General features: G+C 54.5%; 13 protein-coding genes across 13 annotated transcripts; 5 read left to right on the top strand and 8 right to left on the bottom strand.

Annotated features, from left to right (window-relative positions):
* Nucleotides 1-62: 62 nt before the first annotated feature.
* Nucleotides 63-1,853, bottom strand: N7474_007819 (Tti2 family protein; the record flags this gene model as incomplete). Its single annotated transcript, XM_057199229.1, has 4 exons — nt 63-1,007; nt 1,074-1,525; nt 1,579-1,750; nt 1,800-1,853. 4 exons carry the CDS (start codon nt 1,851-1,853, stop codon nt 63-65), a joined length of 1,623 nt encoding a protein of 540 aa, XP_057049930.1.
* A 56-nt stretch (nt 1,854-1,909) lies between these two features.
* N7474_007818 (tRNA adenylyltransferase) lies at nt 1,910-3,863 on the bottom strand (the record flags this gene model as incomplete). Its single annotated transcript, XM_057199228.1, has 2 exons — nt 1,910-2,151; nt 2,198-3,863. The coding sequence occupies 2 exons, from the start codon at nt 3,861-3,863 to the stop codon at nt 1,910-1,912; spliced, it is 1,908 nt and encodes a 635-aa protein (XP_057049929.1).
* A 414-nt stretch (nt 3,864-4,277) lies between these two features.
* N7474_007817 (TRAPP III-specific subunit 85 family protein) lies at nt 4,278-6,564 on the top strand (the record flags this gene model as incomplete). Its single annotated transcript, XM_057199227.1, has 2 exons — nt 4,278-5,343; nt 5,393-6,564. 2 exons carry the CDS (start codon nt 4,278-4,280, stop codon nt 6,562-6,564), a joined length of 2,238 nt encoding a protein of 745 aa, XP_057049928.1.
* A 292-nt stretch (nt 6,565-6,856) lies between these two features.
* Nucleotides 6,857-8,613, top strand: N7474_007816 (putative vacuolar sorting protein SNF7 family protein; the record flags this gene model as incomplete). The annotated part of the gene is made up of 5 exons (XM_057199226.1): nt 6,857-6,876; nt 6,969-7,290; nt 7,380-7,601; nt 7,659-7,853; nt 7,915-8,613. 5 exons carry the CDS (start codon nt 6,857-6,859, stop codon nt 8,611-8,613), a joined length of 1,458 nt encoding a protein of 485 aa, XP_057049927.1.
* A 45-nt stretch (nt 8,614-8,658) lies between these two features.
* Nucleotides 8,659-9,180, bottom strand: N7474_007815 (uncharacterized protein; the record flags this gene model as incomplete). The annotated part of the gene is made up of 1 exon (XM_057199225.1): nt 8,659-9,180. One exon carries the CDS (start codon nt 9,178-9,180, stop codon nt 8,659-8,661), a length of 522 nt encoding a protein of 173 aa, XP_057049926.1.
* A 266-nt stretch (nt 9,181-9,446) lies between these two features.
* N7474_007814 (E3 ubiquitin-protein ligase rad18) lies at nt 9,447-10,001 on the bottom strand (the record flags this gene model as incomplete). Its single annotated transcript, XM_057199224.1, has 1 exon — nt 9,447-10,001. One exon carries the CDS (start codon nt 9,999-10,001, stop codon nt 9,447-9,449), a length of 555 nt encoding a protein of 184 aa, XP_057049925.1.
* A 439-nt stretch (nt 10,002-10,440) lies between these two features.
* On the top strand, nt 10,441-11,838 carry N7474_007813 (uncharacterized protein; the record flags this gene model as incomplete). The annotated part of the gene is made up of 6 exons (XM_057199223.1): nt 10,441-10,681; nt 10,733-10,911; nt 10,961-11,225; nt 11,306-11,416; nt 11,466-11,642; nt 11,696-11,838. 6 exons carry the CDS (start codon nt 10,441-10,443, stop codon nt 11,836-11,838), a joined length of 1,116 nt encoding a protein of 371 aa, XP_057049924.1.
* Nucleotides 11,839-12,125: 287 nt separating this feature from the next.
* Nucleotides 12,126-13,499, top strand: N7474_007812 (glycoside hydrolase family 125 protein; the record flags this gene model as incomplete). The annotated part of the gene is made up of 1 exon (XM_057199222.1): nt 12,126-13,499. The coding sequence occupies one exon, from the start codon at nt 12,126-12,128 to the stop codon at nt 13,497-13,499; it is 1,374 nt and encodes a 457-aa protein (XP_057049923.1).
* A 53-nt stretch (nt 13,500-13,552) lies between these two features.
* On the top strand, nt 13,553-13,801 carry N7474_007811 (uncharacterized protein; the record flags this gene model as incomplete). Its single annotated transcript, XM_057199221.1, has 1 exon — nt 13,553-13,801. One exon carries the CDS (start codon nt 13,553-13,555, stop codon nt 13,799-13,801), a length of 249 nt encoding a protein of 82 aa, XP_057049922.1.
* A 286-nt stretch (nt 13,802-14,087) lies between these two features.
* On the bottom strand, nt 14,088-15,634 carry pex12 (ubiquitin-protein ligase peroxin 12; the record flags this gene model as incomplete). The annotated part of the gene is made up of 2 exons (XM_057199220.1): nt 14,088-15,516; nt 15,573-15,634. 2 exons carry the CDS (start codon nt 15,632-15,634, stop codon nt 14,088-14,090), a joined length of 1,491 nt encoding a protein of 496 aa, XP_057049921.1.
* A 255-nt stretch (nt 15,635-15,889) lies between these two features.
* N7474_007809 (MFS transporter) lies at nt 15,890-17,424 on the bottom strand (the record flags this gene model as incomplete). Its single annotated transcript, XM_057199219.1, has 2 exons — nt 15,890-17,084; nt 17,141-17,424. 2 exons carry the CDS (start codon nt 17,422-17,424, stop codon nt 15,890-15,892), a joined length of 1,479 nt encoding a protein of 492 aa, XP_057049920.1.
* A 415-nt stretch (nt 17,425-17,839) lies between these two features.
* N7474_007808 (uncharacterized protein) lies at nt 17,840-19,872 on the bottom strand (the record flags this gene model as incomplete). Its single annotated transcript, XM_057199218.1, has 5 exons — nt 17,840-18,286; nt 18,339-18,478; nt 18,529-18,594; nt 18,653-19,624; nt 19,689-19,872. 5 exons carry the CDS (start codon nt 19,870-19,872, stop codon nt 17,840-17,842), a joined length of 1,809 nt encoding a protein of 602 aa, XP_057049919.1.
* Nucleotides 19,873-21,131: 1,259 nt separating this feature from the next.
* On the bottom strand, nt 21,132-23,183 carry N7474_007807 (RsfS/YbeB/iojap family protein; the record flags this gene model as incomplete). Its single annotated transcript, XM_057199217.1, has 1 exon — nt 21,132-23,183. One exon carries the CDS (start codon nt 23,181-23,183, stop codon nt 21,132-21,134), a length of 2,052 nt encoding a protein of 683 aa, XP_057049918.1.
* Nucleotides 23,184-23,676: the final 493 nt, after the last annotated feature.

The following is a 23,676-nucleotide window of genomic DNA, read 5'->3' as shown; positions in this document are numbered from 1 at the left end:
GCAGTTAATGATTAATGACTGAATGATACCCCGACGCACAATATATTTCTATCTGCACATCCTCACGACCTCTCTTCATCTCCTGAGCTGCCTACATCAGCATAAAGCAGATCCCCCAGTTCAGCATCCGCATCAACCAGTACTCGCCACTCCTTGTCCACACTCTCCTGCGCCAGTCTCTGCTCTTCATCTACAGATGTATCGGCTCCAGAGACAGGATTCTGCAAAGCATATTTAAGCAAGAATACCGCACCCTGCAGCGCACGCTTTAATTCATCCAGAGAGTCGATCTTCTTCTCCTTTTCTTCCTCGAGAACATGCAGCCAACATGTGCACAGTCCGCCTAGGATCTCCCCCCGCCAGCGCCAGATGCGCGGGTGCGCGTTGAGAACCACTGCTCTGGTGGCATTTGCTGCGGCGACGAGGAGGGGTGGGTGCGCTGTGCCGAAGGGATTTGAGAGTGTCGTGTAGAGGATGGGTACGAGGTCTTGGAGGTATTTCGTGGTGTGAATGCGCAGTTCACTCACCCAGACGGCGATCTGTTCCGTCAGAAAAGTAGATAGTCGGGGGTACGGGAATGAGGCGGAGGTGGTGGTTGAGATGGAAGTTGGTGTCGAGGAGCTGATATGGTGGAATGAAGAGATGAGGTTCGCGCGGAGAATTTTGGTCATGCGAGTTGTGTATGCTTCGTTATTAGTGTCGGGATTGTAGGCTGTTTGGAATAGTGCCCGTAATGCTGTGTACGCTACGCCCAGGAGTTTGAGGGATGCGTCTTCTGGTGTGATGGTCGGTAGAGATAGGAGACATGGCGTGACGGCGTCTTCGAAGACAGAGGCGAGGTTTGTCCGTCGAAGAATATCGGATTTGTTTTCTCGGATTGGGGACAGAAGTTGAGTGAGAAGATGACACCCTTTGGTTTTGAATAGGAGGCTTGTGTCGTCTGTCAAGGCCAGAATCGTTGGTACTAGAAACGGGAAGTCTGCTTCGATATATGTTTGATCGGTTACCTGTATCGAAATCATTAGCGAGCGAGCAAGAGGAATGAATCTATGTGAGTTGCATGTAATGCATACAGGATACTGCGCCATGATCCACCCCAGAACGGCAGTCGCGTAGAGATCGCTACCCTTCCACGGCCTCGCTTCATCATCCAAAATGCTCGCATCGAAGCGAGCTAGCGGCACGGGATGGAAATTCCTGCGGCCAGCGCCGGTGATGGCGGGGTTTCTGGTCCGGGTGAAAAGAGGTCGGATCTTCTCTTTGAGAATCTGCTGGAGGGTGGATCTGAGTGCGGCTTCATTCTCCGACCCGGTCGCGTGGCTGTATACCTGGAGTGCTGCAGTCGCGTTGGCGAAGCTGTCTGCTGTGGTCCATGGATCTTCTGTGGAGGTGAAACTCGCCAGTGCGAGGATGGGATCGGATGGACTTTTGGCCTTGTGGATTGGCAGTATTTGATTTAAAAGCACTAGCACTGCGATGGCATGTTCTGATATTGATCTGCTCTCATCCAGTGCTTGTTGGGTTTCTTGTGTTGCGTTAGTGGGTAGGAATGCAGCTCGGATTCCATGGGGAACACACCATCTGAGATGTCGGCAGTTCCATCGAATGTGACTGCGAAAACCGGTGATGGCAGGGCAGCGGCACTGATCCACTCGTAGAGGTGGTTCGCGGCCTGTTCATCATCGTCCGACAAAGGCCGGACCTCGCGGGCCTCGAGAAAGGCACGTACCACCCGCAGGCTTTCGCCCGTCTAGGATTGATTCAGCCAACTGGCCAGACTGAACTTAATGAGGACTTACATTGTCTCCGGACGAAACCTCTTGCCACAATTGGGGTAGAGTACCTGGGGGCATGTTGGAAAAGTGGTGGTGGATGAAGAAGAGTGGAAGGGAATGAATCAATTGATTTTCTACAAGCCCAACTCGGCCCGCTGCCGTCGCACTTCGTCCAGGGCCTGTTCCTTGCTGATCCCCGGCCGCAACAACTGCACATTCATCACCACCGTGAGCGCCTTGCTCATCCACGGGCCTTTTTTGGCCTCCAGCGCCTTCATGATCTCGTCGCCATTTACAATGGGTTTCAACTCGCATACGTCTTCTAGGTCTTGGTCTACTATGTACGCTAGGAACCGGTCGTACTCGTGCACCAGTACTGTCATGGTCAGATAATATTCCATAGGACAACGAAGTGGTCTTACCGGTAAGATCGTGCCCTTCCATGATTTCCTGTAGCAGGGCCAGCAGCACGCAGATCCGCCAGTCCTTGCCCCACGACCGTATCAGCAATCCAATCTGTTGTCGGATCTCTGCCGGCGAGCCGCTTATGCTGTTGTCGAGTAGACAGGACTTGGTCGCGATGATTCCCTCATAGTTCCGTGAGGCATCGCGCAAGATAGTGAGTGTCTTGTTATCCATGCGCAGACTTTCTCGGGCAACTTCAACCGCTCGTGGCGCCACGTTTTTGGCCTTTGCTCCCGTCCCCTGCCGTTCAGGGATAGAGATCCACGGAGTAAACGCTGCGCCGACCCATGCATAGTACACGGTTCCTTCATCGCGCACCAGGATCCGCCGGACGCGTTCTGTAGCTGCGCGGACTTCACTGCTCTCCTCAATCTCTGGGTGGAGGAACCGAGCGAGCGCGTTGTACGCCAGAGACCACGTCCTTGTATCAACAGCGACTCCGTCTTGGTGGTTTGCAAAAATTGTATGATAAAGATCCAGTCGGTCGATAAATTGAAGCGCACCACGAGGGTCGGGGCCTGCCAGCAGGTCAGAAAAAGCAACTACGGTACGGAATCCAGCTTCCTCACCTTTCAGCATCTTCTCCAGCTCATTTGCAACACGCTCCTTGCTAATTTTGAGCCTCAATGCCACCCTGATATCCTCATTCTGCATCGCCCTTTCCGTCTCGGGGTCAATTTGGTACCCCAGTCTGCTCGCGAACCGGACCAACCGAAGCACACGCAGCGGGTCGTCCCTGAATGTCTGGTATGGTTCCATCGGCGTTCGAATGAGCCTATTTTGCATGTCCTCCAGCCCGTGCCCTGTCAAGTCCTCCAGCCGCGACTCGTTGAGATTGTAGAAAAGCGCATTGATCGTCGCATCTCGCCGCAACGCGTCCTCGGTTGCGGTGCCAAACTCCATCTGCGGATTCCGGCTTTCCTCCGAGTATGTCTCTTTTCGTAGATTGACCAGGTCAATATCCAGGCCAAAGATCTTCGTCGTGACCGTCTCCAGGTGCTTGGACTTCTCCGGGTTGGCCTCGATTTTGTGGAGGCTCACAATCGCATCGTGCATCTTGCCCTCTGGGAGGCTCTGTTTGTACTTTTCCAGGTTTTGCGGGTCATCCAGGTACTGCTTCAGCGCCATGCCGAACTGGTAACCAGTCATGCTGCTGATCCCGACGTCGATGTCATGGCTGTCCACTCCGAGCAGCTTGTCTCTAACCCAGCCGCCGGTGAAGCGCAACACGGTGTCTGGATGATTCCTCACATCGCTCCCTCCTTCGACAATTTCTTGGTCTCGGATGTACTGTGCGACGTCAAGGAGGAGGGTACGCAGGGTGCTCTCCAGTGGAGTGAGCTCGATCGTGGAGATGGTGTGATTCATTGCGTCGGAGGAGCTATCCCGCGCGGGGGAGGGGGAAATGCGTCGTCTCTTGGTGACTCGCTCTAAAGAATGAGGATCTCGTTTGCGGCCATTCATGAGAGAGCGACAAGGAATGCAAGGACGGAGGGTGGTGAGTGTCGGCGTAGCTCTCTGTCGCAAAAGAACTGCTCTCGGTGGGGGGACGCGGGCAGGTGGAGTATTGCAGGGCGGGCGACAGGCCTCAAGAAAGGGACGTAGAGAGGACAGCCGGGGCATTGACTACGGCTGCTGCCATGTAGGGAATATCAAGAGGACGCGAGGGAAAGAACAACGAAAGAACAAAGCGCGGCTGGAGATCAAGCAGGCCTTACCTCACGTGGCATTCAGTGGTCCTTCAGTTCCACGGTCCCATACCTCGTTATTGTTTCCTGCCTCTGCAACAACACTGGACTGATAGCAACACACTTCCTCTCTTCCTTCCCTTACCTGTTCACAGCACATCCTTTGGCGGTCGCCTTATCTGTCAACCTCGGCTTTCTTGCTGGTCGGAGTCCGCTCTTGGCTTTCTGCCCACCAACCTTCTGCCCCCGAACTATCTGTCCTCCTCCGCTCACCGCGCCTCTCTCACTCCCAGTCAATGGGGTATCCAGATACACGCCCAACCCTTTGAATACGCGCAAGCAGCTGTCCATGACATCACCGGGAGATGCTGCCCCGGTTAAACCTCCGCCGTCCTTCTCCCCCGGCGTTGCGCGCGGCACTTCCAAGTCGCGATACCCGGAGCAGCGCGAGTCCACTACATCGTTAGACACGGAGCTGGCAGAGTCTCGGACGGGGTCCTCTCCCACTCCGCCTCTGTCAGCCACGAGCTCCGAGCTTCCTATACGCACCGACTCTCGCACGTTGAGATCCTCCACACCGCAATTATCCAGGTCGTCGCTCGGCTCGCCCTTTGATGCTCAGGCGGATGGTTCGGATGATCTCAGATCAGTAATTACCCGGTCTTTTTCGCCCACAATTGCGGTGTACGCCTCTGAGGATACCGATGAGTTGGTGCGCAATAAGGGGTTCAAAGGCGGGTTTGTGGAGCTGATCCGCCCCTTTGGAGAAACCGTCCCGGGTAAAGTGGTCATTCGGGATAGCGTCGGGGCCAGTCGTGCTTGGGAAGACTATGGGGTGCGATTCGTGGATCTCAAAGGGTTTGGCCGTGCTCCCCTTGGTCGAGATGCGCGGGATTCACCGTTAACGCAGATGGAGGAGGTGCTGGAGAAGCATTTGGAGTCTTCAGATATCTCGCTGGCCGGGTCGATTCGGCCCAAGGATGCACTAGGGTTGCCGGCAATGTCACCATTGTGCAAACTTCTCTTTCGACAACTTCTATCGGCTACACTTCCCGCGCCGCACGAGACCTTTGGCCATCCGGTGGCTAGTGTCATTGCCATCAGCTCGCGGAATACAGCTCCTCTGGAGACACTGAGACAGCTCTACGCCGGGAGCAGTACCGGTGACCAGCGGTTACCTGATTGGGTTCATCAAGAGTATCTGCGGTATTACGTCTTGGTCCATGATGAAGAACGAGATGATTTCGTCGAGTCTACAAAACTCTACGATCAGATGAAGCGGCATTTTGGTCTCCACTGCCACCTCTTGAGACTTCGGAGCAGTCAATGTGTAGTGACGGATGATGACAGCATCCAAGCACCCCAGTCCGAATGGCTATCACCCTTGGAGCGCCTGTCGGGGGCCGGAGAAGCAGGTGGGGTCAATTATCACCCAAAGAAGGCTTTGCTGACTTTTGTTGCTAGAAACATTGGTGGATCTGGGCACGGATGGAACCCCGTGTCTGTTCGATTCCGATGCCACCGCAATCCGGACCTTCGTTCGTGAGCTAGTGGCGCAATCAGTGATCCCCTTCATGGAGAACCGCGTGGCCGTCTGGAACGATCAAGTGGCATCTCGAAGGCGCGGGATCAGTGGGCGGTTCATGTCCATGTCGCGGCGCTGGGCCGGGTTTGGGTCAAGTTCACGCTCTAGCATGACCGGCTCGTCCAGCGGCAGCAGCGGAAACTACGACGCTGCACACAATTTCTACCAACCAGACTCACCAGAGGCTGTCTTGCGAAAGATGGCTGATTTTGCGTTTATGCTTCGCGACTGGAAGCTGTCTGCGTCAACGTACGAGATCGTCCGTTCGGATTTTGGCAATGACAAAGCATGGAAGTACCATGCCGGTGCGCATGAGATGTGCGCAGTGAGCATGCTCCTGAACCCCATGGCCATGTCGTCCAAGATCAAGCTCGAGAACGTCGACCAGATGTTCGAGACTGCTTGCTACTCCTACCTAACGCGGTGCGACGACGCCCTACATGCCCTCCGATGTCTCGCGCTGGCTGTCGAGCTTCTCAAGTCTCGGGGTGGCTCCGCCACCGAGAGCGCCGCCAAATGGGCCATGCGGGTCGTGGACTTTGGTCTGGTCGGCTCGGTAGGCCAGATTCTCTTCAGCGAACGGATATCCGCCTGCTACGCCTCCAAGGTTCCCGCCAGCGGCGCCAAATGGGGTGCACGACGCAGGAAAGCTGGGATGTGGAGCATTCTCGCCGCTGACCAGTGGCTCAAGGCCGGCAAACCCACGCTGGCATCGGCGTGTCTGGAAGAAGCCGAACGACTCTACGCCGATGTTCTCGAGAACGATGGCATCTTCCCAATGCCCGAGATGCAGAGCTTTATCGATGAGCTCCGCCACGCCGTGAAAATGGAATACCTTGTGTCACGAGGGTTTGATAATACCCAAGATGAGCCCGCCAGCGCCATCGAAACCCTGGGGGGCAAGGAGGAAACCAGCGAGAAGCTCGTCAAGCGCAATCACCGCCACTCACTCATCGGCCTGCCTACTCAGCTGGATACCGGGGCGCTCAACTTGGCCCAGGGGCTCATGGATGCCGAGAATGCACCGAATGACGACTTTGAACGAGCATAGCTGGTCTTAATGATATGTAGTCACATTGCCACATACACGAATAGAATACAGATCTTCGATGGTACAATGACTGTGCCCTTGTTTCATCAATAGAAGTATTCGATATAGTTATTTGATCAACATCTTCTCATCAAACTGCCCCGTACAATATATCGAACCGTCACGTGTTGCCGCTTATCGATAACCGCCGGAGCTCATGCGGGCCTTGCTTGATCTGTTGTTGACCAACCCTCACTTCCCCTGCCAACTCACCGTCGCAAGATGAGCGACCTCCTCAACTACATCCTCAAGAATGAGGATGCCTTCCGAAAAGTATGTCCCGTCCAACCGCCCTCCCCAAGTTCCGTCCAAATGCGAAACCCAAAAATAAGAACACCCCAACTAAACTAATCGAATCGCTCCAGAAACCGCCTCCCATCCCTCTACTCCGACTTCACGCTCCAAAAACGAACAAACCCCGACGGCTACGCCGTCAATATCGCCGCGTGGGAACAAGCGCTCAACCACGCCGCGAGACGCGGATACACTTCTTCGCGCGGTGTGCGCGTGCGCTCCGGGTCGTTATCCTTGCCGCCATCGACGTCCACGGCTAAGCAAAAGACGGGGACTAATGGCCCACCGCTGCGGAAGAAGACGGATCATCTCGTTCTGAGGACGGATGAGTCGCTGCTGAGGGATTTGGAGAGTTCGGAGTGGGGGAGGCCTGTAGCGCTGGGGGCTGTGTTTGTATGTTTTCCCTCCTTTGTTTTATTTTCCTTGTTATGTATGTGCGTCTTTGTCGGTGTGGAGGTTTCTAATTCTGTTGTACTGTCCAGGATGAGGCATTGCGCAAACATACCATGGTCGCATTACCGGCCTATAGAGCCAGCGCCGGCAGTCTGCAGAAGAATCAATGGCGGGTCATTGATCCCGGGGCATTTAGTCCGTGGAATGTGATGAGTTGGGGGATGCGACACTTAAAAGGGTTCGTGGTGGGATCTGACGAGTCTGCACCAAGGCTGCAGGTGCAGGAGTTGGTCTTGGTTGAGAACCTACGAGTGAGAACCTTTTGTTTGGATAGAGGTTGATCCAGACTTGCTAATAGACTCTTGTAGGAAACGGCAGATCTGGTTGTAAAGAAGGCCACGCGGGGCAATGCATCCAAGCTGGACCTTATATACTCCAAGGAAAGCTTTGTGGAAGAGTACGCTACGGTGCTGAACGATGCGACGGAGCTGTCGGATGAAGATTTTGATGTGTTATTGCTCTATCTTTCGCGGGACTCTGAGGCCATTGCATATGATGGAAAGGTATGATGCCAGATTAGAGGGTATATACAAGATCCGTGACATGCTGACCAGCCACCGGCAGACCATCAAGTTCAAGTCTTCTAGTGATGAAACTCCCGCTATCACGCAGCAGGACACCACTATCGCCTCCATCAAGACCCTCATCTCGACCATGTCAAAACAAGTCACGAATCTGGAGGCAAAAATCGAAGAGCTGAACCTGTCCGCGAAGACGGCGCTGACCAACAAGAACCGCATTTCCGCGCTTTCAGCTGTGCGCTCTAAGAAGTTGGCCGAGCGCAACCTGCAACAGAGACTTGATACCCTTGTCCAATTGGAGCAGATCTATTCGAATATCGAGCAGGCTGCAGGACAGGTGGAGCTTGTTCAGGTGATGGAGGCGAGCACCGGCGTTCTCCGCGGACTGCATGCACAGGTTGGTGGCGCAGAGAGGGTCGAAGATGTGCTCGAGGAGTTGCGTGAGGAAATGACCAAGGTGGACGAGGTCGGAAGTATCATGAATGAAGCCGGGCCGGTCATCGATGAGGGCGAGATTGATGATGAGCTCGAGGCGCTGGAGCAGGCCGAGCGCGAGACAAAGGAGAAAGAAGAGGCGACACAGACACGGCAGAAGCTCGCCGAATTGGACAGGCTCAAGCAAACCTCTGATGAGGCAGCTCGCAAGAAGTTGGCTGAGCAAAACGTGGATGCCGTGCTGGCAGAGAACATTGACAAGATCTCCGACATGTCGGTCGAAGATCGTCAGATGCCAGCGAAATAGGGGAAGGTGGTCGCTCGCCTGCAGCTAACCTTCGAATTCCTCGTGTCATCGGGGTGGGTTTGATGGATTGGCGTGCGGGTTGAATTCAAGAGCGCCATAGACTGGTAGCGGCTGGATGGGTTCCTGCGAAGAGACATCCACGTCCTTGGCAGTTGAGGTTGTGGCAGGCTGTTCCGATGGAGATTCTTCTTGGACAGCAGAGGCTCCTGGGATCGTTGACCTGACAGCGGCATCGGTCCGTTTCCGTGCATTCGCAATCAGGCGCTTGAAATCGCCATCGTGAGAGGCACTCCAGTCGGCAGCATTGAAATCCTTGCGCATCACCGGGTTGTTCGCCACGAACAGCGAAGGCGCCGCCGCGTGCCCTCCTTGAGTCCGCTCCCATACATCCAATTCCTGCAGCAAGTCTCGCTTCAATTTTGGGTTTTTGGAGTCACAGTTCGCATTCCACAGGTTCATCCACTCGGTGTGACGCCTCTGCAACAGCTGCCGTGCACCCCAGTCGGGGATGCCGAGATCACGGAGCTTTCTCCGCAACACGCTGTCTTTCAAGATCGAATAGTTCATTGCGGGGATTCTCTCAGGCGGTTTAGTGGTGGGATGTGAGGCAATGGGGGCGGCAGGTTGCAAGGATCTATATACACGGTTTAGTTAGAGCTCGATACCCTTGACTCATGCAATGCACATAGACTTACCCAAAAGACTTGGTCTTCGGCGCAGAAGGGGTTCCTGGACAATCTCTATCAAGATGCGCAAAGACCGCCTCATTCTTCATCTTGCGTTGGCAGATAGGACAATTAACAAGGCCATCCTCTGTAGTCCCGTTAGCCCAGTCAATGTGCGCAATACGTCGAAGATGCCATACCTGGAACGTAGTCCTCATCCTGGCTGTCTTCGATAACTTCCGGACCGGACGAAGCGCCTGGCACATCACTTCTCCACCTTTGCGATCTGGTGCGCACACCCTGCGGGTTACCGGGTGCTCCGTCCAACCCCTCCGTTGGCGGCTGATCCAGCTTCCGTTTCTTAGGCGAGGACGGTCCATCCAGCGCAGGATCACCACGCGCAAGCCGCGTAGCCTCCTTCCTGGCCAGCTCCAGAACCTTTGGCCGTGCAGTCTGGAACGCATCGACAAGCTCCTGGACCGCCCAGTTGCGACGGAGCTTCAGCTCTTGGTCGGAGGCGCGACAAGCGGGACACTTCCCCTCTGTGCTCAAACAGCGGCGAATGCATAGCGAGCAGAACGTGTGGCTACATGACGTGATGACTGGGTTGTCGAAAAGGTCTTTGCACACTTGGCAGCGCAGGGAGGACTCTAGCGGCGCGAGCAGAGACAGCGGAGTGTCCAGCCAGTCGGTGGAGTCGGGGAGATCGAACGAGTTTTCCATGGAGATGGAATGTGGGAAGAGGACGACGGAGAGAGAGTAGACATGGGCAGGCCGGCAGAGAATATATGCAGCTCAGGAGAGAAGGCCGGGCTTTGTCCGTCTCTGCAGAGAAAGAAGCAAAGGAAGAGTGGACGGAAGGAAGTGAAAGAGAGCCAAGACCCGCTGACTGACACGCGTTAAGTGGTGTCGCGTCTTCCCTCTTCTTGACTTCCACACCACATCTGCCATGGCGGCTTCGTATCTGCCTGAGACCGTCCTCAATGAACGGCGCACGGTAGGTTCATTTCCATTTGTGATCTTCTTAATGCTCATGGCTGTCTAGGTCACTTATCGCTCGCTGAGCCGCGCGCTCAAGGTGCATGCCACTCTGGCCAAGCAGTACGCCCACCTGCAACTCATGGAGACATTTCTTACTGACTGGGTATTCTCTTCTCACAGGATGCTCTTCGACTTCCACCGCATCGAAAACGCAAAGAAACCCCAAAGCGTCCACGCGACCTATGTCATCTCCGGCATCCAAAAACCACCACCACCACCCGGGACAACCGGCCATGGCGCGAATGACGAGGACGCAATCATGCAGAGCAGCCCTTACATGCCCAGCTCTATGCCGAACCAAGACCCCGCGGACGCGGTGCGCGTCACCTCCCTCATCCTAACTCGCGAGGAGGACCTGGAAGGTGGGTGTTGTGAGGAAATATTGGGTCTTGTTCTAACCTGAACTTGCGCAGCTGCCAAATCCACCTTTGAGTCGGTCTCAACAATACATGTCTACAGTGTCCAGCCAACGGTGCTGCAGGACCTGAATGTCTTGACGGATGTGACTCGGGAGACGTGGAGTGCGCATGTCCATGAGGATCCGTTGGAACTTGGGAAGCAATGGGGTATGATCCAGAACACGCATGTCCAGGTACGCCAATTGTTCCTATTTGTCTACGAGGAGCTAACAGCTGGTCAAGCGGCGAACGGGGGCGCGGCCACCACCACCACTAGCTCCGGCTGCGAAAGCGGCCGAAACGTCGGAATCGACGGTTCCAGCCAAGCGGCCATTTCAGAAGGAGGCGCCTCCTAAAAAGACGGACGAGCGGGCCTCGAAGCAGTCCACTCCAGCTTCGGACTCTCAGTCATCTGCGAAACCAGCAACCAAGGCGCCCAAGCGCGAGAAGAGTGATCTTTTCAGCTCATTTGCCAAGGCCAAGCCGAAGCCGAAGAAAGCAGAAGATGGTTGGTTGCATCCTTTAATTCACCGAACATGAGCTGATACTTCACAGTGGTCCTCGACGACGCCTCGGAGGAGGAACCAGAGGAATTGTTCCCGGACCAGGGAGACAGAAAGACCGAACCGGCCAATCGTGAAAGCAGGAAAGAGCGCGAGGAGAAGCTCAAACAGATGATGGAGAATGACGACGCTGACGGTATGTATTTGTGACCATGGCGTCTCCACCGCGCCTAACGGAGTTTTAGATGAGGAAATGCCCGATGCCGACGAAGAGGAGCCACCCCGCGAGCCGACGCCACCAGTGGAGCAGCCACCCAAGCCTGCCGAGCTGAAGGAGGAAGCCACCGTCCAGGGTGGGCGGCGGCGGGGCAAACGACAAGTCATAAAGAAGCGGACGGTCAAGGACGAAGAGGGGTATTTGGGTAAGCGGGTCTTGCTTGAGTCAGTTGTACAGCGAACTAATCCAAACAAACAGTGACCCGAGAGGAGGCTACATGGGAGTCCTTCTCCGAAGATGAGCCGGCACCCAAAAAGAAACCCGCGGTCCAGGTGGGCAAGGGCAAGGCTGGGAAGGGCCAGGGCCAGGGGAACATCATGTCGTTCTTTGGGAAGAAGTAGTTAATTAGCTTGGTCTGTCGGATAATTATGAAGTCGAGCTATGTAACTACCTCTCCACGTACTAAATAAATAATACAACCGTGCCCCTGGCCGATGTCACCCTGCGGGGAAATACAGCCCGAATTCAATGCTTGTCTTTGCACCGCAGACCGTGCGAGCCCTAATCCAGCTGTCGGGGGATCCGGAATGCACCCCTGGTTGCGATCGGCATCTGGGGGAGATTGGCTACTTAAGCTGGGCCTGGCCGGATCGCTTTGTGCCCCGGTGGTTGTTTACTCCTATCAACAATGGTGCTGTCAATTCTTGCCCTAACCTTGCTGGGCCTCGGCCAGGCCCATGGTCTTGCTCGCGACCACCCGGCCATCTTGAAACGTGCCTGTCCCGACTACACCACCTACTCCGAGCAGCAGCATGGCCCCTACAGCGGGGGGCCCTTGAACCTGCCCTTCCAGCGTCCCGCTGAGCAATGCCGCACGTTCACGTCGGCCGCGGTCGAGAAAGTCATTGAGGATATCACGTCCCGCCTGGTCGACAAGGACCTGGCGCAGATCTTCCGGAATGCCTACCCCAACACACTGGACACCACCATCAAATGGCACGTCCCCAACAGCACCCACTCGACTAACTCGCGCCTTACGCGCCGGGACGGTGCCGACTGGTCGGGTATCCAAACCTTCATCGTGACCGGCGATATCGACGCGGAGTGGCTCCGCGACTCGACCAACCAGCTGATCAACTACCAGACGCTGGCCACCAAGGACAAGAGCCTGTTCACGCTCATCCACGGCGCGATCAACACCCAGGCCGAGTTCGTCATCCAGTCGCCCTACTGCAATGCCTTCCAGCCTCCCTCCGTTAGCGGGCTGGCGCCCTACAAGAACACGCAGAAGGACACCGTGCACCCGACCTACGACCCGTCCTTCGTGTATGAATGCAAGTACGAGCTGGACTCGCTCGCCCACTTCCTAAAGCTGGGCAACACCTTCTACGAGACCACGGGCACGACCAACTTCCTGTCCGATCGCTGGTTCCTGGCGCTGCAGACCGTCCTGAACGCCATCGACGCCCAGTCGCAGCCCACCTTCAACGCCGACGGCCAGTACGTCGAGAACGAGTACACGTTCCAGCGTGAGACCACCATCGGCACCGAGACCCTGAACCTCGGCGGCATTGGCAACCCCATCGCCAGGAACACCGGCCTCATCCGCAGCGCCTACCGGCCCAGCGATGACGCCACCATCTTCCCGTACTTCATCCCGCCCAACGCTATGATGTCCGTTGAGCTGCAGAAGACTGCGAAGCTCGTCAAGGCTGCCGGTGGCCATGACCAGCTGGCTGAGGAGCTGGATACCCGCGGCAAGAAGCTCGCGGAGGCTGTTAAGGAGCACGGTATCGTGAACCACAAGACCTTTGGCGATGTCTATGCCTACGAGGTCGATGGATACGGTGGTCACAACATGATGGATGACGCCAATGTCCCCTCTCTGCTCTCCCTGCCTTACCTTGGCTTCCTGGATCAGAACGACAAGGTCTACCAGAACACCCGCAAGATGGTTACCTCCCAGGCTGGAAACCCGTACTACCTGACCGGGTCTGCCTTCCACGGCATCGGCGGTCCTCACAGTAAGACTTCTCCCCCTTTTCCTTCTATATATTATTGAATCTCGAACGTCCCTAATGCGTGTTTGTAGTCGGTCTCCAAAACGCCTGGCCCATGTCCCTGCTCATCCAGGCCCAAACCTCGGACGACGACCAGGAGATCATGGACTGCATCAACCTCGTCAAGCAGTCCAGTCTGACGGGCCTCATCCACGAGTCCATCAACGTCACCAACATCAACGACTACACGCGCTCGTGGTTCTCATGGGCCAACTCTGTCTATGCGCAGACGATCCTCAAGGTTGCAGAGGAGCGGCCGCATTTGATCTTTGGGAAAGGCGCTAAGCCTTACAAGCCGGAGTAAAAGTGAACTGGCCTGCTCTTCGGGTTGTAGATAATGCAGGGTATTCTGTTCTTGTCTTCTCTTCTTCGTGACCACAGTACCTACCTTACTTGTCTATCACTGGTCGAGGATTCTCGTCTAGCCTTGACGCTTGTTTTCCTTTTCAGTATTTAAGCATTTTATTCTAAGCACCATTGCATTGCACTGCACTGACAACATGCCGAGCCTGGATCATTTTCGATCCAGTATGCAAATAATCATATACATAAGAAAAGCAAAAGGTATATACAACCACATCCAAAACAGATCAAATCAAAACCCGTCGCAATCCCTCCGTACCACCCAGCACCCTCCGCCCCGTAACCGGACACCGGCCCTTCCCACTCTCCCACTTCCCACTGCGCTTGCGCCATCCCACCTTCTCATCATCCTTGGGAACAGTCTCCTCATCAACACCTTCTTCTCCCTCCCCATCCATAAAATCCAACTGGCGTTGATGTTCGCCATTCAACCAGTGGAAAATACACACGTAGCAGAACACATACCCCGTTTGACACGCCGTCGGGTTCACGAGGGCGCTCATGCAAACGGGGCAGGTATTTGCACTGGATGTGTCGGCTGGCGGCAACGGGACTGTGAAAATGGGGAGGAATGAAGAAGCGGAGATGGGTGGTTGGTGGCGGCGGGGAGATTTGAGAGCTGGTTTGAGGTCGGACGGGGAGGTTGGAGACGGGTTTTTCTTTTCCTTTTCTTTCTCCTTCTCCTTTGCGTCCTGCGCTGCTCGACGCCGTTCTTCGGGTGTGGTTAGACCGGACACCACGGGCGCGGGCAGGTCCAGGACCTCAGTGGCTTTGCGGGCTAGTTGTCGTGAGAAGTCGCTGGCGTGCCACCATTCCAGGAACTTGAGCGCGAAGATCGAGGCCGGGAGGAAGTAGCGCAGCGAGGAGAGGAGTTGCGGGTAGAGGTTCTGCGGGCTCAGAAGACCCAGGAGGCCTGAGCCTGGACGCTGGGAGCGCACAGTCCCGGGTCCGGATTTGGGGTCTAGCACTGCGGCGATGGCGCGGTGGTCTGCGGCGCCGAGTCGGCGGATGCGCGTTCCGATGAGCCAGAGGAAGGGTGAGGAGTATTTGGTGTTGTCGAAGAGGTAGGCCAGATTGAAGGCCAGGACGGAGAAATAGTATGCCGCGTTGACGGACGGGTAGACGTTCCGCAGGAACCACTTGTAGTAGGCGAACAGCCGCTGGCGCAGCGTCGGGTTGGGCGGCAGGTCCTCGCTGGGGTTATAGCGGGGACCACCACCGATAGCCAATGCGGCCTGCGGCGCGGCGTAAATATCGTACCCCTCGTCGAGCTTGCATTTCAAGTAGGGAATGCCCACGAGGACGAGCAGATTCTTCCACACGTCGGCGGAGTGGAGCTTCAGTGCTTCGCGGACGGGGCCGGGGGCGCCGACTTGGGCGCGCGGGATCTCGCCATTTTCTGTGCGGAGGACGCGCTCGCGTTTTAAGGAGTAGAAGTTCTCGGTGAAGGAGCCGCCGAAGGTACGGAGGTAGTAGCGTTCGACGATGAGGGAGAGGACGGCGTAGACCTCGTCGTAGGAGTTGAGAATGCGGAGGAGGTAGCGCGGGTGGCGGTGTGTTGCGACAGCAAGGAGATAGCGCAGAGAGGGAGGAATCAAGTTTGATAGCTGTTGCTCTGCGAGGAGTTCTAGGATGAGGTCAGTGGAATGTTCGGTTCTCCGCGTCTGGGGTTCCGCGGACAAGGACGGGGCGGGTGAGGTGGGTGGGAGAACTCACCGAAGAGCGAGGGCTTCGACTCGTCGAACTCCTGTTGAAGACTAGGCAGGTACTCCATAGTGAGGAGCACCGGGCATCGTCCAGGGATGGGAATTACGAAGGACAGAGGGAGTCGGTTGAAGGAGGAAGAGAGAGGTGAAGGCCGGATTGAGAGAGCCGAGGTCCATGGCAATTTGCTGCCTTAGGCACCAATTTTAAAGTTGTTCCAACTATAGCATCAACATTCACTCTCAACTTCTGAGAAAATTAGGTATTTTTGTCATTTACTGGACCACTTATAGCTTTGGGGATTAATATTGAAATTTGTTTCATTCTATGGCTCTTCAGGTACCAGTTTTGATAACCTGCGCAGCTGAGGACCGTACCTCATAAACAAGAACGGAACGGGGAGTAAGACCGCAGCCACCGCGCCAATAATAGAAACTGCCGGTCCAATATCCAGCGCTCTGATCATCGGTTTGGCCGCTAATGGAAGCCCCGTGGCCATAATACTCCGGAGGAAAGTAACCGCTGCGGTCGCACTCGCCGCATACAACCGATAGACGTCAATCAAGAAGTTCAGACACTGCTGGAATATACAGTTGAACCCTGCGCCAATGAACATGGCCGCCAGACAAGGGAGGATCCAATGATGAGGCGGTTTCGCGGTCCACGCAAACCAAAACACGCCCACCACGAAGAAGACTGCCCCAAATGCCATTGGCGGTAATCGAGCTTCGGGAACGAGTCGGCCATTGGCAGCGCGAGAGACTTCATTGTAGTGGAACTGGTTCCAGATGTTAAGGCCTAATGACGCTATGACGCCGATCAATAGTGCCAGAAAGGGGAGCGAGCCGACGAGGGGGTCCCACCCGCGGGTTTCTTGAAAGACAATTGGGAATACCTCCAGGGTGAGGTACATGACGCCGTACACGAACGAGGCGTAGAAGGCAATGCAGGTGACTATCGGCTCAGTGAACAGCATTTTCCAAGGTCGGGAGAGTTGCTTTGTGATGATTGAGTGGAAATCAAGCTCCAGGTGCTCGTGTGGATGATAATAGCCCGGGTTATTCGTTTCTTTGCGAAGACGCTCTGCTTTTCGCTTCAATATGACCAACGGATACACCTCCGGCAGGAGGAAGTACGCCATGGCGAAAATGACAAACGTCCAGATTGCCTGGATGTACTCGGTCCATCGCCAGTTGAGATGAGGATTGCGGATAAGAGCTGCACCTATGATCGGGCCCAGTGAAGGGCCGCCGTTCACTGCCACAGCATATAAACTGACGGCAATTCCGCGAGACTCCCGATTAAAAATATCCCCGAGTGCAGCAGAGACGTTGCTGATGGGGGCAGAGCCAAAGAACCCAGCGAAGAAACGCGTCAGAAAAACTGACGTTGCGTTCTTGCTTTCTGCAGTTCCGATTGAAAAAACCGCTTGACAGAACACTGGGGGCAGGATGCTCACTCGGCGACCCCAGATCTCTGAAATCGGCGCCCAGAGAATAGGGCCGAGGACGAAACCGAGACTGATTCAGGAGTTAGTCACTAGATATACACAACAAGAGCCTGGGATGTCACTCACAGATAAAGAGAAACATCAAGAACAGCAACCTCGCTGTTCACGCCGATGTACTTTGCGATGGTATCGTCGGCAGGCGTAGTAATACTCGAAGCCAAACTTCCCACTAAGGCGAGCATGCCCAACTGGAATGTAATCCAACATTTATAGAGGAGAGGCCAATTCTGGGGATTGGCAGGGTCATCCTGATCAAACTTGACGAGATAATCCGGATCCAGTGCGGGTTTTTCTTTGCGTTCTGTCCGCGATGTTCTCCGGAGGGCGCTGATGGGCCATATTCGACCCATAATTGTTGCCAAACCAAGAATTATTGTATGGGCTAGGTTTTGGCATGGTGAAAAGACGCAATTATCTGATCGATTTTTCACCAGAGTCGCTCGGCAATTAAATGCCGATGTGTGCGGAGATTTGCCAAATTTGTTATCGTCGCAACTAAGAGACTAAGATAGTAATCTCGGCCGACTCCGATGGATCGATCAGGTTGGATGTTATGGCATGTACCATGGTCTGCTCAAATTCTTTATTCTTGTAGAATAATAATCTCATATACGATTCAAAGCCAATTTCTCGAACTGGTAGGTCTAAATAAGAATTGGGCAAAGGGACAAGAAGTTCTTCTGCTCGAAGCGAAGTATAAACAAAGTATGAACAAAAAAAGTCAAACTATGAACATGTCGAACGTATCTTATCGAAGAAAAGAGCTCATTCCCGGAGCCACGGCGGCATTCTGGCTTCCTTGGGAACCACGTGTCTCCGACGGACACGGGGGCCGATTACGCTAGAGCTGGTGGTACTCTTTGGTGGAGGTGGAGGAGGCGGCGGCGGCGCCGGGTTGGATGTAATAGATGATGGCGGCGGCGGCTTGACTGTAGAAGAGCCTGGCGGCGGCAGTGCAACTGTGGTGGAACCTGGCGGCGGGACTGGACCTGACCCTGAGGACGGTGGAGCAGGCTGGCGTGTCCACGACGAGGGAGTGGGAATTGAGTACGGTGGGTACGGGAACGATGACGAAGGCGCCGACGAGAAAGGAATCGGTTTCGGCGACGTTAAAGTGGGAACCGTATACGACTGCGATGAGAATGAGGCAGTTGGAGTAGTAATTCCGCCGTCGACTCCGGTACACCAGCTCGCAAACGTATGGACCCAGGACTGATGATGGACACGTTAGCAGAGGATGTGAATGAGACGCGCAAAGACCTACCCAAAGTGTTGCAGACAGGAGCGGACTCTCTGTGCCATCTTCATACAAAGCCTCTCCAATGAGGTTGACGCCAGCTGATGGAGTATATTTCAAGGCTGTGTGTTCGTCCCCTGCCTGGTTGGGACAGGCGTCTCCAGTTGCTATGTTGGATTAGTGGGACGTTCAATCAACAATACAGGCAATGACTTACTGTCCGTAAGGCCTAGGGTTGCGCCATAGAAACCCTGCAGATCCAAGCCAGTCTCGAATCCATGGTCTATTGTACCGTCAGAACAAGAAAGAGGAAGTCGACCCAGTCAAGAATAAAGACTTACCCAACGCTTCCAATGACAGCATAAGCTTAGCATCAAGGTTGATTTGCCAAGAGCCGCTGAGACCAGCACTGAAGGTCAAATCCTTTTGCTCCCACGATGTCTCCCACCCATTCGAATCGGAGCCGGGATCCAACAGGTCAACAGTCAATGATCCCGAATCCGCAACAGTCATAACCCCTCCGCCTGTGATTGAAGCAACGCCCTTGAGCGGACCTATAGAGGCACCCAATGAAAACTCGATGTTGGGGCCTAGGCTCAGAAGGCCATCTCCGAAGGATACTCCATCGAGGGGGATTTTCCCCAAAGATAGCGGATCTGGCTTAATAGCCTCTGTGAGAGCTGCAGAAACTCCCAGTGTAGGCTCGTATGTGAAAGAGACTCCTTTAGGAGACAGGATAAGTTCAATGTCATGCGGGATGTCCAGCCATGTTTTAATGTGGAAGTCAAAATCAAGGGATCCCTTCGTGCCACAGCCAATACAGTCGTATGTCAATTTGTAATCACCGCTGCCCAGGCTGATATGGCTGAGTGGGATCCCTGCATCGATATCAAAGGTGAAGCTCTTGTCCCAATCGCGCTTGGTCGAGGCAGGGCGGCCGCTCACGTAGAGCTCGTATGAATGGGCCGACTTGGTCCAGGTAGAGACCTCGCCAGTCGTCTTAATAGTGTTGGTCTTATCATCAAACTCAACATTCTTGACAACAAACGGGAGCCGGTCTTCGTTCCACTTGCAGTGGCCCTTTCCAGCAACAAGCAGGAAGGTGTGTTTTTCGTGCTCATTGACCCATTTCCAGGCCTCAGTCCCGTAGTGGAAGGCCTTCTCATCCTCGAACTTCATAGTCATGCTATCCTTGGTGCACTCGGTTGACTTCAACAGAGGATAGAACTTCTCCATGGCAATGATGCTCTCGTGCTTGCCAGGCATGAAGGTTGTGAAGTTTCCGAGGCCGTATCTGCCCTTTGCACTAAGACCTGTGTACGATGCCTGTGAGTCTCTTATGTTCTGTAGTATGGAGGTATACAGTGATGGACTTACCACCCCATAGGAAAGTCTCGTAATTGAGAAGATCCATTTTAGAGTAGTCCGTGTCACGGGCACCAATATGGCCCTCCTCATACTCTAGCATATCAATAGGCTCGAGAACATGGGCCGAGCAGACTTGAGTGAAAAGAGCGGATGCCAGGCCATAGGCCAGCCAGGAAAGGTGCTGAACACCCATTTTCAAACAACAAGAGGCAGCAGCTCTTTGTGGTTACAAAAGGAGTGGAAATCGGACGGTTGAATCAAAGCCCCAAGAAGTCTCCACGAGCGTCCTTTATACACCAAGACCAGACGATCATGGAGAGGGTTTGCACAACGTCGTAGAAATACGAGCAAGAAACTCAGCCGCGAGAAACGAAACTCGCAAAATCGAGCCACGTTCATAGAAGTTTAACAGGACCTCTCCATCAGTTGTCGATCCTTGCCCGTTGCTTAAGGCGATCTTTCGTGTTCCTGAACATGGCCCCCAACGTGGAGAAAATCGCAGCCAACCAAAGCCCGTATATTCCTTTCATGGCTCAGATAAGCTCTGGGCATACATAAATGTTGTTACATGGCGTGTTTCACAGCCCCTCCCGGAGCAGTCAGCCTTGCCATCTCGTATCGTGTCTAGGTTTATCGCTCTCCGACCATGATACACGTCCCGAAGGCTTAGGGTTAATGATGAATGTGGCAGATCTATAGATAGGCCTGCAGATGACACTGCCTCCGTGCGGCTCGTATCCGTCGAAGTCTATCCGCAAGGAATGGCGGGAGAACAGAACGTGCCTAAATATTATTCCTGTGACTACCGCACGTCATTTTCAGCCTTCTCCGGAAGAGAATACGATGCTTTCTAGATGCAGAGCCGTAGTCCGAGTCGAGTCATCTACATAGTAGTAAGTTTCAGCCATGTCCACAACCTCCTGAGATCGACTAGTGGCACGCCATTTTGGTTGCATCCGGCCGGTGCAAATCTCACACGTGGGGAATTTCGCTTAAGTACATAAAGCCAAATAATGATTGATGTGGCAAACAATAAAAGGATGTCCCTGTTCTGTTCTCAAACAGGAAACAGGCCTAGAACGTACAGCAGCAAAAAACGTTGGAGTTGGCGTCAGCCACAAAACCGACTGAAGAAAGATCGTCATGCACATCTGCAAGAAAAAGCCTTCAGCGCATATTCCCTTTCAGTACTTTACCCATACTACATCCGTCATCGCGGCAGACTGGCCGGCATAGTTTTAGAGAGAGAAAAACTAGAGTCTAATATTCATGTAAGAACAAACAGCGCGATTAGAAAACAAGTCCGACCGCGGATGCCTCAAGTTGCGTTTATGGTGACAGAGAAGGGAGAGAACCCTAAGACCAGTCTAGAGTAGAGTACATACAAGTACATACAGTGAAAGATGAGTTATTATACATGAAGCCTATACATGAAGCCTCACCAGTCACCCATCATTTCGCAAGAGCTGCGGTGCAGCTGTCATAGACATGCGAGAAGACACTCGGAACAGCATCAGCTGGTCGGTCGTTGACGCCCGGTTCGGCCACCAGGACACAGTGCATGATGGTAGACGCGATCGGGCCCTCCAGCTCAATCGCGGGAGATTCGTGGGCCATCTGCGGCACCCACATAGACAGACAGTCCCGAGCTCGCCGCTCGTCACCCAGTTCCGCGTGCAACTGGAACAACTGCAGATAGTCATCCTGCGTGCGGCCGCTTCCTTTCAATGGTATTTGACGCCACAGCCGCCAGAATCCATCAAAGTCGCCGTGCTGGAACATGGTCACCATAAGACGGCGTGCCTGCTCCGGTTCGAAGGGGAGGTCGACCGCGGATACGAGCTTGGACACCCGGGCCAGAGCCTCGCGTTGAGACTGGCTTCTGGCATACCCTGCCATCATCTGCGCATTGCCCTCGGGATCCTCCAAGTTCAATTCTGGCTCCGGTAAGGTTGCGTCCGATTTGCTTGGAATGCCGATTGCGCGATAGAGCATCTCGAATATGCCCATGGTCAAAATCGGTACACCGCGGAGGCTGAGACGGTCCAATACACACAGCGCCAGTTCTACGTCCGTTTCCGGGGTGTATTCCATCTCAGCCGTAGAGCCTTCGATATACGGTCGGCTTAAGAGGGCGGAAACAACTTCGAAGCCAAGTTCGTCAGGAAGGTCATATCCCTGGTGCAGGAAATCCGAGAACTCGTTGAGCAATGCTTCCTTGCTGTAAGCCGGGTGGCGTCGAGAAGTGGCGATGGAAAGCAGCCGCAATCGGGCTACCGCCAAATCGTGCGCGGATGAGTGGCCGGCGTAGAAAAGCCGTAGGAAAAGAGTTGATTCTCGATCATTCGGGCCACTCCCTAGCTCATTTTGTACACTGGTTTCGGGGAGTTCGGACAGCATCTTAAGCAGAGAGGCCGGAGTCATCTCGGATGAAACAGATTGAGTGGTTGGCGGATCTGAGGACGGAGGGTGTAATTCAGACAAGCGAATCGAAAGACTAGAATCGGTCATTGCGAGCCGACGATTTGTATGAAAGCTTCTCTTCTGGACAGTCGAGGTACTGACAGCACTAGAGGCTGGCGAACTGCTCGTGGGTTCTCGAAGCCTCTTCTTCTCCGCTCGGTCCAGGGTACCCTGCCAAAGCCCGTCGAGGTCGATATCGGCCCTCTTTTCCTCGGTGAAAATCTGGACAATCAAGCTAGTACCGGTTTCGACATCTCCAAACCCCTCAAATCCAGCATCGGCGAGCTGTGATGTGGGAGAGCCCTCATCCACAACACCGGCATTCACACAAATCCACCCCGTGGTGATGCCGTCATCCTTTTCGTCCAGCATAGCACCAGCGTGGCTGGCCGCGCGCGCCCGCTTGGCCTTGCGCCGGAGTTTGATCTTCAGCTCGTTGCGGCCCAGCAACCCGTCTGCATATGGAGATAGTTTATATTGGCTTCGCAGCCACCGGCAAAGACGATCCGCGGAGACATTCAGGTGCTTCACGCTGCGCGCAGTTCCGAGGATCATAATGACATTGGCGCCCAGTGCCGCGGGAGCGTCGAGATCCCGCAGGTCGAAGAGTTTCAGGTCGTCTAAGCCAAGGTCTTTGTATGTATACTCGAGCAGGACTGGAAGCATCTCTGGCGCGTTGTCCGGGACTTGCGGGAGATGCTCGGCGGACGCTGGGCGAGATTCGGTGGCTGGTGACTCTTCCTGCAGATACCAGGGAACATGTCTCGACGCCGGTTCGTCAGGTTTTGTTCGAGACTCTTCTCTGGCCGGTAGCTGAATATCGGGGCGATGCGGTGATGGAGGATCGGAGCGCAGTGGACTTCTTGCGGAGAAAGCTCTGGCGCCGGGGATAGGAGGCGCGACAGCGAATCGCGGCATAGGTACACCGGATATTGACAGGAAGACCCGGAGGGCTTCATTACGACAGGAATGGCACACGGCCCCCCGAAGAAGTGTGCGGTTCATAGCGAGATGGTGAGCGGACAGAGAAATTCCAGCCATCGCGGTTGATTGTCGATAACCTTGGTGCAAACAGTGCAAACAGAAGTATATAACCTAACTACTGCAGACCTTTGAGATACTACAACCCTTCCCCTCACGGGTTATGGTATTAGCTCGTTGATCAATAGCTCTCAAGCTTAACAGCTCTTTGATAAAACTCCTACTCTGACGTAAACGCGTAAACAAGGGGGCAACAGCCCCCCAGGTCATCAACCACCTCCGACGAGTTCAATCCATCAAACTCCTGGCGATTCACCGATCTCAAACACCGTACACCAACCGGCAACCTCTCAGAGCGGTGATCTCACCACCTTCGGAACTTCTCGCTCATCAAGCCTGCAACAACATGGCGCTGGATCGACAGAACCGTTGGCTTCACCTTGCTGATAGTGGCCCAGAATGTCATTACCCCACCAATCCGCCCACGATCTACCTCCCCAGAGAACAAGTTACAACTTGTAAGGCTGATTATAAGACAGATGATGTGCCAAAA

The sequence above is a fragment of the Penicillium riverlandense genome, assembly GCF_028828495.1.
Source record: "Penicillium riverlandense strain IBT 135883 chromosome Unknown utg000007l_segment0_segment0, whole genome shotgun sequence".
Taxonomy (NCBI): domain Eukaryota; kingdom Fungi; phylum Ascomycota; class Eurotiomycetes; order Eurotiales; family Aspergillaceae; genus Penicillium; species Penicillium riverlandense.
This window is presented reverse-complemented; position numbering and strand designations above follow the sequence as displayed.